Here is a 15,170-nt window from a genome sequence, read left to right on the forward strand (position 1 = left end):
TGGGTGGTACTGGATAAGAAGATGTTGTAGAAAAGGGTGTGGGATGATTCATCTCTCCTGTAAAATTCATTTCCACCTAGAACCTCAGAATGTGACCTGGGGAAATTAAGATTTTGCAGAAACAATCAGATGAGTTCACAGAGGATTAGAGTGGGCCCCGAAACCAGTATGACTGATGTCCTTATAAACAGAGGGAAATTCAGGCAACACAGAGGCAGAAGGCCACCTGGAGACAGGAGTCTGGGATCACAGTGATGCCACCACAAGCCCCATCATGCCACCGATTGCCAGCAACCATCAGAAGCTGAAGGGCACGGGTGGATCCTCCTCGGAGCCTTCAGGGAGAGCACGGCCCCCCTGACACCTGAGTGTCAGATTTCTCACTTGCAGAACAGTGAGTGAAAGAACGTGTCATAGCAACCCTGGCAGATGAAGATAGTTACTTTCTGCTCACACGCAAACTGTGTGGGAAAATGGTGAAGAGCAGGTAGGGACTGGTCACGTGCAAGTATGTCCACCGGCCTTTTGGAGGCTCTCAGAGAATGGGTATTGTGACCAGGAATTGGAGTCCTGGCCTTGCTTCTGTGAGGTCTTTTTCTGGCTGGAGGACTTGGAGACAAGGAGAGAGAGTTTGGTGATGGGAACAAACAGCAGGCAATGGGCCAGGGTCAGTCTATATTCCGGGAACTCCATAGGTTCTTCCAAGGGAATGAACTTAGTGTTGTATTTGAGAGCACAACCTCTTGTTAGGATCACCTGCCCTGTCCCAGAAGGTGGCGTCACGGAATCACTAAATATTGTTACTGTGTAGAGAGCGATTTTTCTATAGTCCATTTGTGTGTCTGCTGCCTGTCCACATTAATCTCTGGAAGACTGTTTCTGGTACATTTTATTTCAATCAAATAATCCAATTTAACAAGTATTTAATGAAAGTAACCATTTCTAGACTCTGTGGCAGGAACTAAATGTACAGGGATGAAGAACATGTGATTTTTACCCTCAAGGGAGTCTCTCTGTAGGAAGGAAGGCAAGAATCTCCAGCGATAGGTTAGACCACAGTGAGATCCAGGCAGTAAGGGCAGATATACGGAGGACAGAGCAGCGGCTGATGGCCCCTCTGAGCCGTGTTTTGAAAGTGTTCTTATTTTGCTAGGAGCATGAGTGTGTAGAGTTAGGGGGGCAGAGAGAACAGGGATCAGGGAAAGGTGGTTTCTGCGTTTACTTAAACACAGACAGATGCAGTAGCATCATGCATGATTATGTCCCTCTGAAGAGCAGAGTGCAAGAGGGAAGCACCTTGAAGATTTACAGATCTTGCTTGTATGTGCAGACATCATCCCAGGGCAATGGGAGCTACTGAGTCTCTGCAGTGGGCCCACAGGTCTCCCCACTACAGACGCACGGCCACAGAGCTGCACCACCCCCTCCTGGCTTCTATGTGGCTGCTCTGCCCTGAATGAGCTCAGAGGCGACCCCAAGGCATTTGAATTGGAGACCACTGGAGACTGAGTCACCAAATTGCCTGTTGGTTTGGGCTCGAGGAGCACAAAATCCTCTCTATGCTGGGGGGCTGCTGTCTGCTCACTGTATTCACAAAAGAATCCAGATGGAAGAGCTCCTCTCTGGCACATTGGTTTTGGTTTGTGTTCTTATGAAAATGTATACCTAAAATAAAAAATTTAAATCTATTTAAATAGGCATATATTTGTTTTTCCTCAACTGTAAGATTTGAGGACCAGGGAGGCCTATTGAGACTGGTCAGAACACTAATAAAGTAAGAGTTACGTGTATTGTCCAGGTCAACACAGAGCTAAAGTACCCAATGAGTTTTGAGAGCCACATACAGGTCTGACTATACACCTGTCAGCACTCTAAGGAGAAAGTAAGCAACTGAAATGGCAACCCTACATACATCCCCAAGGATCCTCCCCAAGGAGCTGCTCACAGATCTTATGAAATTAGAGTGTGCCTATATTTGGAGCAGCAGGAACAGGTACAGGGTGTCCCTGGGCAGCTTGGGTCCACAGGGGAGCAGGTGGAACATGACAGTGGGAATCTGGGCCCTTTGGGATTTGTTCCTGTGCTGAGCTTCATATCATGGTGCTCAGATTCAATATAGATGGAATGGTCCTATCATTTATCACCCATGCCAGGACACTTGTGAGATTGAAAAGGGACAAGTTTTGTACATATTTAAAGCAGTAGAAGTTATCTTTGGAGAAACTAAAGCACACAGTTAGTCTACATAGAGAGGATTCTGTACTGACATGGAAGAAAAAGAGTATATTTCAACAGTGAGTCCCTAACAGTTTCACCAAAAATAAAACAGTTTAGTCATCCTTCTCCCTGACTAATTTTTGGCTATCCCTACAAACACCCAAGATAACACAAAAGATCAAGAAAACTTTCCATCAGTGTAGATAATCTCTGTGTAGTTTATTATTTTTTCCTCATAAATAACTAAGCTACTTACTCTACTAAAATAAAAACTACAAAACCATAAGCTTGTTCTTGTCCCTGTAGCCTGAAATTAACCATCAGGAGGAGCAGGTGCAATTCTTGACAGAACAGGAAGGACGTCCTGTGGCAGGTGGGACTCCACCCATCATGAGAAAATGAAGCTCTGTATGAACAAGCTCATCTGCTTCATAATCGGGTAATACAAGGAAAAATGAGAACAAACAAATGTCTTCCCTTAGAAGAGCAATTCTTACAAATAGAAGAAAAGATTGAAATATCTAATTCTCAGGCTCAAAATACTTTTGGAATGGGTTACTGCTATGAAAAATGAATACTGAGAGAGAACGAAAAATGCTTTCAAATGAAAAACATAATTACCAAATTAACAATGCGGTAGAGGGTGTGAATAGCTATCTGGAGTGAACTGAAATGGTATCGGTAAGATAAAGACCATAGAGAGCAATTCTCGCCAGTCTCAGAAGAAACAGATGAAAAGGTAAAGTTGGGTAGGAGGGAAGGGTGAAGGGGAATTCAGTCAGTAGCAAGAGTATGGAAATAAGTTTATAATGTAGACGATGGTTAATGTATGCTACATATAAAGTCAAAATTTAAATAACCAGAAAATGACTGAAAACCTTCAGCTGCAATAGTAATCAAAGAGCTGCTTAAAAGTGCAAAGAGATAGCAGATCTGGACTCTGAAAAGTCAAGGAGTTTGGAAAAGGGCGTGTCTTTTCTTCCATAAGAGTAGAAGTCTTTGGCCTATTCTAGTCACAACTACATAACTACTGCCTAAAGCAGGACCTAGCACATAGTAGGTGCACAATAAAAAATCAACTACTTTGTGAGATTTTCAACTGGCACCAATTTATACAGGTAATTTGACAATATCTACCATTACAATACTAATGCCTTTGCCACCAAATTTCCAATAGGAATACATGATGATGAAAATAATTTGACAGTCACATGAATCTAAATGAACACAGATATTTGTACAGCATTACCTATCACATAGAGTTTGTTTAAATAAATTATGATTTCTTCAATACTACCGTATACATACAGTAGTTTCACTAGTTTTGTTTTTGTTTTGGGTTTTTTTTTTTTTTTTTTGCAGTCTTTGGCCAGGGCTGGGTTTGAACCCGCCACCTCCAGCATATGGGGCTGGTACCCTACTCCTTTGAGTCACAGGCACTGCCCTTGCTAGCATGGTTTTTATGGATAATAAAGTTGTGCTGATTCATGAGAACAGATACAAATATATATGACTGAGTAAAAAAAAAGCAAATCACAGAAAGCATTACATAAAAAATAAAAATGCATATAGTTAAAAGCATTATACATACATAAAATGCAGATTATACACCAATAGGCCTGTGGGAGTTATCTCTGATAGAATTACATGTGATTCTTTTAAATTTGTTTTTGTTTTTTGCTTTTTGAATTTTTTTGCTAGCCTGTGTTTTGTATTATTTGCTTTAAGAAATAGATTTTAAAATGAAAAGGCTAAAAAATAGTGACAGCCTTTTCATACTGAGGAGTATGGCAGAAATTTGAACCTTTGGGAAGAATAAAAGCATTAGTGGACCCTCTCACACATAGGCATGTTCATTTTAAACACTGCTTAAAAGGAAGACAATAGTAGGCTAATAAAATATATGGGCCCAGAAGATAAGAGGACCACCTGAAAAGGGGATTCTGGGGACATGGACCAGTTCTACAAATAGGATCGTTGCAGGAATTCTTTCCTTTAGTTAAACCAGACCCGTGGAGGACAAAGACACACAGAGAAGTATAGAGACCCAAAAGAGAAAACGACAAACAGGAGCTCGGTATACATTTTCCCTCTGTCCCTTCATTTGTTTAAATTTTATTTCAAATTACACATCACTGTAAAAGTTGCATACATTTTAGCAAGTGCTTAGAGTCCAGCTGATTAAGCTCATTCCTTTAGCACAAATACACGTCTGACAAAAGCAGGACTGATCCTGGCCTCCTAGTTGTCCTCAGGATGAAAACGCTGGCCCACGAGTTTGTACTATTGTAAACCAGCAGCACTGGGTGCCAGTGATTTGCTTCCCCACCTCAAATGTGAACAAACGTAGCCACCTTGAAATATGATTGTGCCTGCTCACCGTAATCATGTCTGTTATCACACCCCTGGCAGTGCCTGGCCAGGACCAGACGTTCAGTGACTCCGAAGCACAGCTGACTCTAGAGAGGTGGCAGCCATGCCCAGGCAGAGGAACCTAGGAGGTCTGGGTTTCCAACTCTACATCTGTGAATCTACAATCCAGAAGTTCTGAGAAGCTCCTGTGTAAATGTGTTCGGTGGCAAAGCCCAGACTGTTCTGAAAGTATTGCAGCAAATCCTGACCTACCCTGGCCTGGGGACATCACGGTTTGATGGCAGCCGACTCATATGTGCTCTGCACAGAGCTGTGTGCAGTTATGGTCTGTGGTCCCAGGAGCAGCTGTGGAGAGTTTTGTGAAATGTACAATATACGTCCTAGAAGCCTGAAAATTCCAAACTAGATCTGGCCCTCCAACCCCCTGCTGAGGACCTAGTGGGTAGTGTGTCCAGCCCTTCACCTGTCAGCAGATGGCCTGTTGTGCCCTTTTGCGTAGGGGACCCAGCAGCACCGTGGGGAGGTGTCAGGGACGGGGCCTTGGAGGGCGGCCCTGCCTCCCCAACCCCGACAGCCTGAGTACAGCAAGAGCTTCTCAAAGCTTCTCCCTGTGAACTGAGACCTTAAAAATAATGAGAAGTTTATATTTGAAGTTTTTGTTTGAAATTCTTGAAAGTATCAAAGTTATTGCTGTTCATGATCTGTCCTGACATAGTTTTCAAGTTAAAAGAGAAAAAAAAAAAAAAAAAAGGTTCTTACCTGAAAAAGTAAGTTTCGGCTGTCTGGTAATGGCCAGGGGTCATTCTGAGGGGAGGGTAGTCAGTGGCCAGAGGCCTCACCATGAACAAGCCCATTGCCAAGGCCACGAAGAGAACGGGTAGCAGCAGGCGCCAGACGGCGCTTTTCCACGCGCGTCCCGTGTGGCGCAGCCGGGTCACCAGGAGGGCGGCCATCTGTGCACAGACCAGCTGGCCGCCACGCAGGCGTGGGGGCCGAGCCTGATGGTCACCTGCAAGTGGAAAGGGGGTGGGGAGGACAGGACGAAGTCAGCTCAGCACCATCAAAGGCCAGCACAGTTGTTTCTCTGTCCTGGAGATGGCCCTGCGGCAGCTTGTGGCCATAGGAACACCAGGCACACTGGACCCCATACCGAGTGACAGTCCTCTCGAGGAGCAGAAGGACGGAATCCTGGCCTTCAAGTCTCCCTGTTCTGGGAGGTTAAAATACAAAATAATGTCTCATGGCATCACATGCCAAGAGCAAAGTGCCTCTGTTGGTCCCTCTCTGATACTGCTGTTGAAAGCGAGGGGCCTCCTATCTACATTCCTTCGTTAAAATGAGATCTGGATTCTAGCACAACAAAAACAGAGGATGGGTAAGAGGTTTTGTGAGTGCCGCACCCCCATCCGGCCCCCCTACATGCACAAATTGAGCCGACCGGGTGGCTGCTCGGCCCTCCTGGGACCCAGGGCTCGGCTTCCTCCGCTTCCTCCTCCTGCTCTCTCACCATCTTCTCCTCTTTGTTCTTAACCTTAGGAGGTCTTTACTGAGAAAGCCCTGAGTTATGCCCTGGTCACCCCTTGTGTTGTGCCTCAGCCCTGTGCCTCTGCCCCAGCTGGATGCCTCTCTGCCCCTGGACCTCTCGCCCCTGGGCCTGTACCCTACACCAGGCCCACTGTGCCTCCACCAGGCTGCAGCTGCCCCGGCCCCATCAGGCCTCAGGGATTCTGCCCCTCCCTTCCGTACTTGGTAGGACACAGCAGCTCTGAGAAAACTGTCTTAGTGATCAGAGGGGTCACCAGGTAAGATTCAAGCGTGAGCTGTGCATCATTGATCTAGTTATTGATCACGCTCCTCAGGAGTGCTCTTTTGGGGATTCCACACACACACACACAAAAAAAAAATCTTTATAAACCTGTTCCAGTTTAGGTTAAACATTCCAAACAATGCTGTTGAGAGCAATTTTCATGGCCAGTGTGAGGATGGGAAGTCAGGAGAGAGAGAGCCTCTGCGGCTGCAGTCTACAGCTGTCTGAAGGGAGGACACGGCCCAATCAATCAGCTGTGTCAATAGTTTTCCCAGCAATTCCCTCTAAAGTACTCCAGAAAATCCAATGCAAAGAATTTTACAAGAAAAGTGGTCTTATAAAAGAACAGATGTACTGAACAGACTGTGGTACTCACAAATACAAAATAGAAATACAGTTAATAGAAGAGCAGTAAACAAGTTGGAAGACCCAAAAGAAAACACTTTTAAAGAAATTGTACCATTTTGAAAGAGAAATCATTTGTAACAGCATTGAGAACAGAGCTATAGAGGTATCGCTGGGGATAAAAATACACATCTGAAATAGCTCCCTCATTCCTCTAAGATGTTGACTGAATGCCCAGTGGGTGGGGGGCACTAGGGCACTTAATTTCTGTCCTCCAAAAAAATGTGTGACATAGAGTTAAGACAAAAATGTAAGGAAATAACCCAACATAGTGTAACAAACCCCTGGGACAGAGTGGGCCATGCTGAAAGAGTCAGTGCCAAGAGGTGAGTCCTCGGGATGTTGAAGGGAAAAGTGAGAAAACAGGTACTTTAGCAAGGATGTTTGGGCAGACTCCCAGACTCCCTAGGAGCCATTGAAATGTACAGGCAGACAAGGGAATGTGGATGTTTAAAGATCAAGACAGAAGCTATAAATAAGCCCAGCATGCTGTGTGAATAACCATCTCTGCGAGGGAGCAGAATGTGGCACATACATGTGGCCAGTGCCAGGAGATGAAAGTTAAAGGTGATCAGAAGCCAAGCCCTGAAAGACCCCACAGCAATTTTAAGGATTGCAGGATTTGTGCTGGACTGAATGTTCTAAATCCAGGAGTCACAGAGGTTGAGTCAGACGATTAGGCTTGCATATTTCTAACATAGTAAAGGCCTGGGAAAAAAATGGCAAGAATTCTTTTTGTCTCTTTAAAACATCTGCCACTCCCTTTGGAACTAAAACCTGCATCCCTGCCTCAGGCCAGCGGGGGAGAGGGGCCGGGAAGCGTCTTTAGTTCTTTGCACCACAGGAGATGGCTTAGCGGAATTGTTCAGATGGAGGCCCAGGGCAGGTGGCTGGAGGTCTGGGTGGGCCTCCCTGGTGGGCAGAGGTCTGTCTTTGGCAGAAATGGAGCAGCAGAGATGGTACCATTAAAATCATTAACTGTAGTTAAACAACAACAGCCTAGAACTGAGGGCTCTCTTCAAAAGGTCTGTAATTTTGCTTGGGGCCAAGATGATGGTATTTTAGAGGCATGAGTCCCCATCTTGCTCCTTTGCTGACAATCAGTTTCTCTTTCCTTCTTTCCAACTACCTGCCCTTGCTCTTCTCATGCAACCTCCTGGACTGGTGACGAGCTTTCCCTAACATATTATAAGGCAAAGAAGTCCTTTATTGCATGGCAAGTAGAGCTCGAATGAGGGTGGTTAAAGCAGTGACTCCTAAAGCAGGCTGCATAAAAATGCTGATGGCTGGACCCTGCCTGCCTCGGGTGACTTAGAGATAAAAATGTGCTTTTATATAACTTCCCAAGAGATTGTGATGCTCAGCTCAGCTATGCAACCACTTATTTAAGATATTACCATGGTAATTCATGTACAGATCTCATAAAGCAGTGATTAAATCAGTACACAGAGTTCAGAGCTAGGAAAAAGGATATTGTTAAACTGAATTTGACCCTTCGTGTATACATACTTGATAGTTTATGAGTTTATAATGCTGGATCACACCAATTCATGGCATTAAGGATATAGATCCATTAAGAGAATGATCTGAATTGTCTAACTCACACAAACATAATTGAGATGCTTTCGGTTGCCCACCCTCTGGAGTTCTAAAAGTCATTGAAATAATTGCTTGATGTCTTCACTGGCCTTTGAATAAGAAACTCTTTCTCTGGCTCCTTACAAAGGTGTTTGACTTTGTTTAGGTTTAAGAAAAATTGAATAGTCACTGTCTCCCAGATGTCACAGCCCACAAATTACCCTTTACAGAGCATCTTTTGACATTCACATCCCTCTACGCGCACTTAGCAGCCTGCCAACCTAAAGACCTTCTCCTATACGTGTGCAGCAGGCAAACGGCCATAAATTCCTGTTTGACAGAGAAGAAATTTTTGTCAGTTGATAAAAAAAATTCATGTAAGTAAATGGGTATTGAATATCTACTTGGAGATTTTCTCTAGTGATGGGGAAGATGTGGGAGCAGAGTCAGAGAATCCCAGTTGATAGGCACAGGGGCCTGGCTCATGGAGAACCACTATGTGAGAGTCACTATGGGGTAAGGAAATTCAATCTTTTTTTCTTTTTTTTCAGATAGAGTCCACTATGTCATCCTTGGTAGAGTGCTGTGGCATCATAGCTCACAGCAACCTCAAACTCTTAGGCTTAAGTGATTCTCTTGCCTCAGCCTCCCAAGTAGCTGGGACTACAGGTGCCAGCCACAAAGCCCGGCTATTTTTTGGTTGTAGTTGTCATTGTTGTTTGGCAGGCCTGGGCTGGGTTCTAAGCCACCAGCTCTTATGTATGTGGCCGGCGCCCTAGCCGTTGAGCTACAGGTGCTGAGCCGGAAATTCAGTCTTTTAATCCCCAAAAACCTGGATTTGAATTTAATCTCAGCTACCAACATACTGTGTTATTTCTGCAAAATTACTAACCCATTCTGAATGTCATTTCCTCGGTTGTAAAATAGAGAGTTAAAATATTTTTCCCTCCTGGTAATAAGGATTATTATTAGAAGACTTATTAAAGTCCCAGAATAGGCATAATGTTGACTTCCAGTCCTACTAAATGTTCATTAGACAGCCTCAATAAGTCTGTGGGGAAAGGTATTTCTTATACTAAGAAGAATAAATTTTCTCCACCTTCCCATATATGTTAATTGGACATAAATGAGAAAAAGAAAGGGCTAAGATATTTTATGGTTATGAATCAACCACCAATCAAATATTCATGGTTAAAGTCATAAAAGTATTTGCATGAATAATTTAACAGACAAAATTAAAATGCCAGACCAAATTGTTATGAATTGTCTTATTTGACTTATGAGTGTAATTATATTCAAGGACTCTAGTTACATTCATAATTAACATTTCCATTTACCCTGATTATCAAACTGCTTAGGATGAATGTCCAAAGATATTTTTTTCTTTCTTTTCTTTCTTTTTTTTTTTTTTTGGTCAGGTAGCTGCAGTTTTTCAAACACCTTGTAAGGAGCCACTTAAAATATCAAAGACTCAGCAAGCACCCTGGAATATGATCTCCACATTACAGAGTTCCTCCAAATGTTCCTGAGTATGTTAAAACAATTTATTACAAAGTTAATGGTTTCAAGTCAATAAAATTAAGATGAAAACTCCAAAAGAAAATAAGCACACAACATACATGAATATACAGTTCACAAAAGATCTACGAAATAGGCAATACATGAATATTGTAAGATAACTCAATGATTTAGTTTTTCAGCTCATTAATATGGTGAAGACAGAAGATAAAGTTAACACCTAATATTATCAAGAGTTTAAAGAAATAGATCTTCTTATACACTGCTGGCAGGAGGGTAGATCTCTGTGGTCTTTCTATGGGAAACACATATGGATCCCCTTTTATCTGCTTAATTCCAATTCAAGAGTACTACAAAAAAATAAAAATTCATAAATATGTAAAGCAAAGTGACTTGTTACATCTTACAGAGAATAGTAGTAAGAGGTTGGAAACAATTTAAATACAAGAGAGTTGACCACCTCCTTAAACTGACCTAATTTTCATAGACCAGACTTGCACCACATGTATTCAATGGAAGTTGTATATGTGTACAGACGTGGTCAACATAAGGAACTTCCCTTGAGTACACTGTCAACTGCAGTCCCCTGGGTGTTCAAATTACAGAGCTTCTACTGTGTTTCCTACGTGGGGGTTAATTTAACAAATGACAGTGCAACCATATAGCGGAATATATTAATTCGCTTAAAGAAATAGGATAGCTAAATGCTCAATGATGTGGAAAGTGTTTATTAAATTTTATAAGTCAATAAAGCAATTTAAGATGGAATTATAATCTTCTGAAAAACTAAGCATGGAGGGTGGCTCAATAAAATGAGTGGGGTAGGGAATATTATACAAGGTACGAACAACGCGGATTAACCAAAAAATGAGAGAGCATTAAAATATTAAAAACGTAGGAAAATACTCAATGTTACAAAATAATACACACAGAACGGCCATAATTGATATGGAGGGTATGGACTGTGGCCTGCAGCCTGCGCCCGCCTCAATGCCCTTCCCTCCACATCACTGGCCCCTGAGAGCAGGCACCATCCTGCAGCAGAAACAGGACCCACTGTGCTCTCGATGCACAAATTCACAGAGAAACATGGATAACTGCAGAAAACAGTGTTGTAGCAGCAGGAATCAGCAATTGCGCACAGGAAGCTTTGGGAGATACTGTTGCTGCTGTCTGCCTGAGGTGGGACAAAGTTAAACAAGATGAGTTTGGTGCTTTGGAAAGTGTGGAAGCAGCTGATAAACTCTATTCTCCTTTATCAGAAGTAACTGAAATCTATGAAGCTCTAGCAGAAAATCCAGAATTTGTGGGCAAATCTTGTTATGAAGCTGGTTGGCTGATCAGGATGACGGAGCAACCCTGCAGAACTAGATGAGCTAAGGATGAAAAAGTCGATGAGAAATACGTGAAATCTACTGGAGTGATAGTGGAACCCCTAAATTAACTAGTGTGAAATAACTTGATCCAGCATAGTTGTCTTAAATTAGTGGTGGGCAGAACACTTACAACAGCAACTACTTTCAAATTGTTAATGCAAGAAAATAGTCCTTAACTTTTTCTTTTTGTTGTCGTTGAGACAGAATCTCACTCTGTTACTCAGGCTAGACTACCGTGGCATGAGCCAAGCTCTCAGTAACCTCAAACTCCTGGTCTCAAGCAATCTTCCTGCCTCGTCTCCCAAGTAACTGGAACTACAGTTATCTACCATCAATCATGCTTGGCTAATTACATTTTTTTCTATTTTAGTATAGATGGGGTCTGGTTCTTGCTCAAGCTGATCTTGAACTTCAGAGCTCAAGCAATCCTCCATCCTCAGCCTCCCAGAGTGCTAGGATTCTAGGTATGAGCCACCGTGCCTGACCAGTCCTTAACTTTTTAATGACTGTAGATTAAAATAATGCATCTTTTTCATAATATCCTGTGATTTTTAGACTAGGCTCCAGTATTCAGAACTCCTGAAATTATCCATGGTAAAAACTAGTTACAAAAATTATGTAATGACATTTATAGTCACAATAACTAAGACAATGCCATGAAGACTATGTTAACCAGTTCAGTGAAAATATTTCAGATTATATATAGAACCAGCACATTGTACCCCAAGATTGCATTAATGTACACAGCTATGACTTAATAAAAAAATTATGTAATAAAAGATAACATTCTTTTTTTTTGGATACTCCATAATTTATTAAATCATTCCTTATTGCTAATCACTTACTTCCTAATTTTCCCTCATTACATCTAAGCAACTCTAAAAAGAAGATATTTGTACAGTAAATTTTTTTCATATTTTAGATTATTTCCTAAAGATAGGTGATCAGGAGTCAGGCTGAGTCTGGCTCTGCCATGTTTTTTTAATTTTTATTTTTTTATTAAATCATAACTGTGTACATTAATGTGATCATGGGGCACGATACACTAGAGACCGTTTGAAATATTTTCATCACACTGGTTAACATAGCCTTCCTGGCATTTTCTTTTTTTTTTTTTGTAGAGACAGTCTCACTTTATGGCCCTCGGTAGAGTGCCGTGGCGTCACACGGCTCACAGCAACCTCCCAACTCCTGGGCTTAAGCGATTCTCTTGCCTCAGCTTCCCGAGCAGCTGGGACTACAGGCGCCCGCCACAACGCCCGGCTACTTCCTGGCATTTTCTTAGTGATTGTGCTAAGACATTTACATTCCACATTTACTAAGTTTCACATATACCCTTGTAAGATGCACTGCTGGTGTAATCCCACCAATCACCCTCCCTCTGCCCACCTCCCCCCTCCATCCCCTCCCTTTCCCCTTTCCCTCTATTCTTAGGTTGTAACTGGGTTATAGCTTTCATGAGAAAGCCATAAATTAGTTTCATAGTAGGGCCGAGTACATTGGATACTTTCTCTTCCATTCTTGGGATACTTTACTAAGAAGAATATGTTCCAGCTCCATCCATGTAAACATGAAAGAGGTAAAGTCTCCTTCTTTCTTTAAGGCTGCATAATATTCCATGGTGTACATGTACCACAATTTATTAATCCATTCGTGGATTGATGGGCACTTGGGCTTTTTCCATGACTTAGCAATTATGAATTGGGCTGCAATAAATATTCTGGTACAAATATCTTTGTTATGTTGTGATTTTTGGTCTTCTGGGTATATGCCTAGTAGAGGAATTATAGGATTGAATGGTAGATCTATTTTTAGATCTCTAAGTGTTCACCATACCTCTTTCCAAAAGGAATGTATTAATTTGCATTCCCACCAGCAGTGTAGAAGTGTTCCCTTTTCTCCACATCCACCCCAACATCTCTGGTCTTGGGATTTTGTGATATAGGCGAGTCTTACTGGAGTTAGATATCTCAAAGTAGTTTTGATTTGCATTTCTCTGATGATTAAAGATGATGAACATTTTTTCATATGTCTGTAGGCTGTGCGCCTGTCTTCTTCAGAGAAGTTTCTCTTCAAATCCCTTGCCCAGCCTGCGATGGGATCCCTTTTTCTTTTCTTGCTTATACATTTGAGTTCTCTGTGGATTCTGGTTATTAAACCTTTGTCGGAGACATAACCTGCAAATATCTTCTCCCATTCTGAGGGCTGTTTGCTTGCTTTACTTACTGTGTTCTTGGCTGTGCAGAAGCTTTTTAGTTTGATCAGGTCCCAGTAGTGTATTTTTGAAGCTGCTTCAATTGCCCAGGGGGTTCTCCTCAGAAAATACTCGCCCAGGCTGATTTCTTCAAGGGTTTTCCCTACACTCTCTTCTAGTATTTTTATAGTTTCATGTCTGAAGTTTAAATCTTTAATCCAGTGAAAGTCTGTCTTAGTTAATGGTGAAAGGTGTGGGTCCAGTTTCAGTCTTCTACAGGTTGCCAGCCAGTTCACCCAGCACCATTTGTTAAATAGGGAATCTTTTCCCCACTGAATGTTTTTAATTGGCTTGTCAAAGATCAAATAATGGTAAGTAGCTGGATTCATCTCTTGGTTCTCTATTCTGTTCCAGACATCTACTTCTCTGATTTTGTACCAGTAACATGCTGTTTTGATCACTATTGATTTGTAGTATAGTCTGATTCCTCCTGCTTTGTTTTGGTTTCTGAGTAATGTCTTGGCTATTCAAGGTTTTTTCTGATTCCATATAAAACGAAGAATTGTTTTTTCAAGATCTTTAAAGTATGACAGTGGAGCTTTAATAGGGATTGCATTAAAATTGTATATTGCTTTGGGTAGTGTGGACATTTTAACAATGTTGATTCTTCCCAGCCATGAGCATGGTATGTTTTTCCATGTTAACATTTGTTAACATTTTGTTAATATTTTCAATTATTTCTTTTATTTTTTTTTATTTATTTTTTTTATTAAATCATAACTGTATACATTGATATGATCATGGGGTATCATACACTCGCTTCATAAACCATTTGACACATTTTTATCACAGTGGTTAACATAGCCTTTCCGGTATTATCTCAGTTACTGTGCCAAAACATTTACATTCTACCTTTACCAAGTTTCGCAAATACCCCTGTAATATGCACCACAGGTGTGATCCCACCGATCCCCCTCCCTCTACCCACCCTCCTCCCTTTCCCACTTCCCCCTATTGTTAAGTTGTAGCTGGGTTATAGCTTTCATGTGAGAGTCCCAAATTAGTTTCATAGTAGGGCTGTGTACATTGGGTACTTTTTCTTCCATTCTTGAGATACTTTACTAAGAAGAATATGTTCCAGCTCCATCCATGTAAACATGAAAGAGGTAAAGTCTCCATCTTTCTTTAAGGCTGCATAGTATTCCATGGTATACATATACCACAATTTATTAATCCATTCGTGGATCGATGGGCACTTCGGCTTTTTCCATGACTTAGCTATTATGAATTGGGCTGCAATAAACATTCTGGTACAAATATCTTTGTTATGTTGTGATTTTTGGTCTTCTGGGTATATGCCCAGCAGAGGAATTACAGGATTGAATGGCAGATCTATTTTTAGATCTCTGAGTGTTCTCCATATATCTTTCCAAAAGGAATGTATTAATTTGCATTCCCACCAGCAGTGCAGAAGTGTTCCCTTTTCTCCACATCCACGCCAACATCTCTGGTCTTGAGATTTTGTGATATAGGCTAGTCTCATTGGAGTTAGATGATATCTCAAAGTAGTTTTGATTTGCATTTCTCTGATGATTAAAGATGATGAGCATTTTTTGATATGTCTGAAGGCCATGCGCCTGTCTTCTTCGGAGAAGTTTCTCTTCAAATCCCTTGCCCAGCCTGCGATCAATTATTTCTTTTC

General features: G+C 41.8%; 1 protein-coding gene across 1 annotated transcript in view; it reads right to left on the minus strand.

The window, feature by feature from the left end:
- ABCA13 (ATP binding cassette subfamily A member 13) overlaps positions 1-15,170 on the minus strand; it is a 578,079-nt gene that overhangs the window by 212,336 nt on the left and 350,573 nt on the right. The window contains exon 43 of the mRNA XM_053553839.1: positions 5,350-5,599. Coding sequence (XP_053409814.1) covers positions 5,350-5,599 — 250 coding nt within the window. The remainder of the gene's footprint in view (positions 1-5,349; positions 5,600-15,170) is intronic.

Source organism: Nycticebus coucang, chromosome 11, assembly GCF_027406575.1.
Source record: "Nycticebus coucang isolate mNycCou1 chromosome 11, mNycCou1.pri, whole genome shotgun sequence".
NCBI classification, from domain to species: domain Eukaryota; kingdom Metazoa; phylum Chordata; class Mammalia; order Primates; family Lorisidae; genus Nycticebus; species Nycticebus coucang.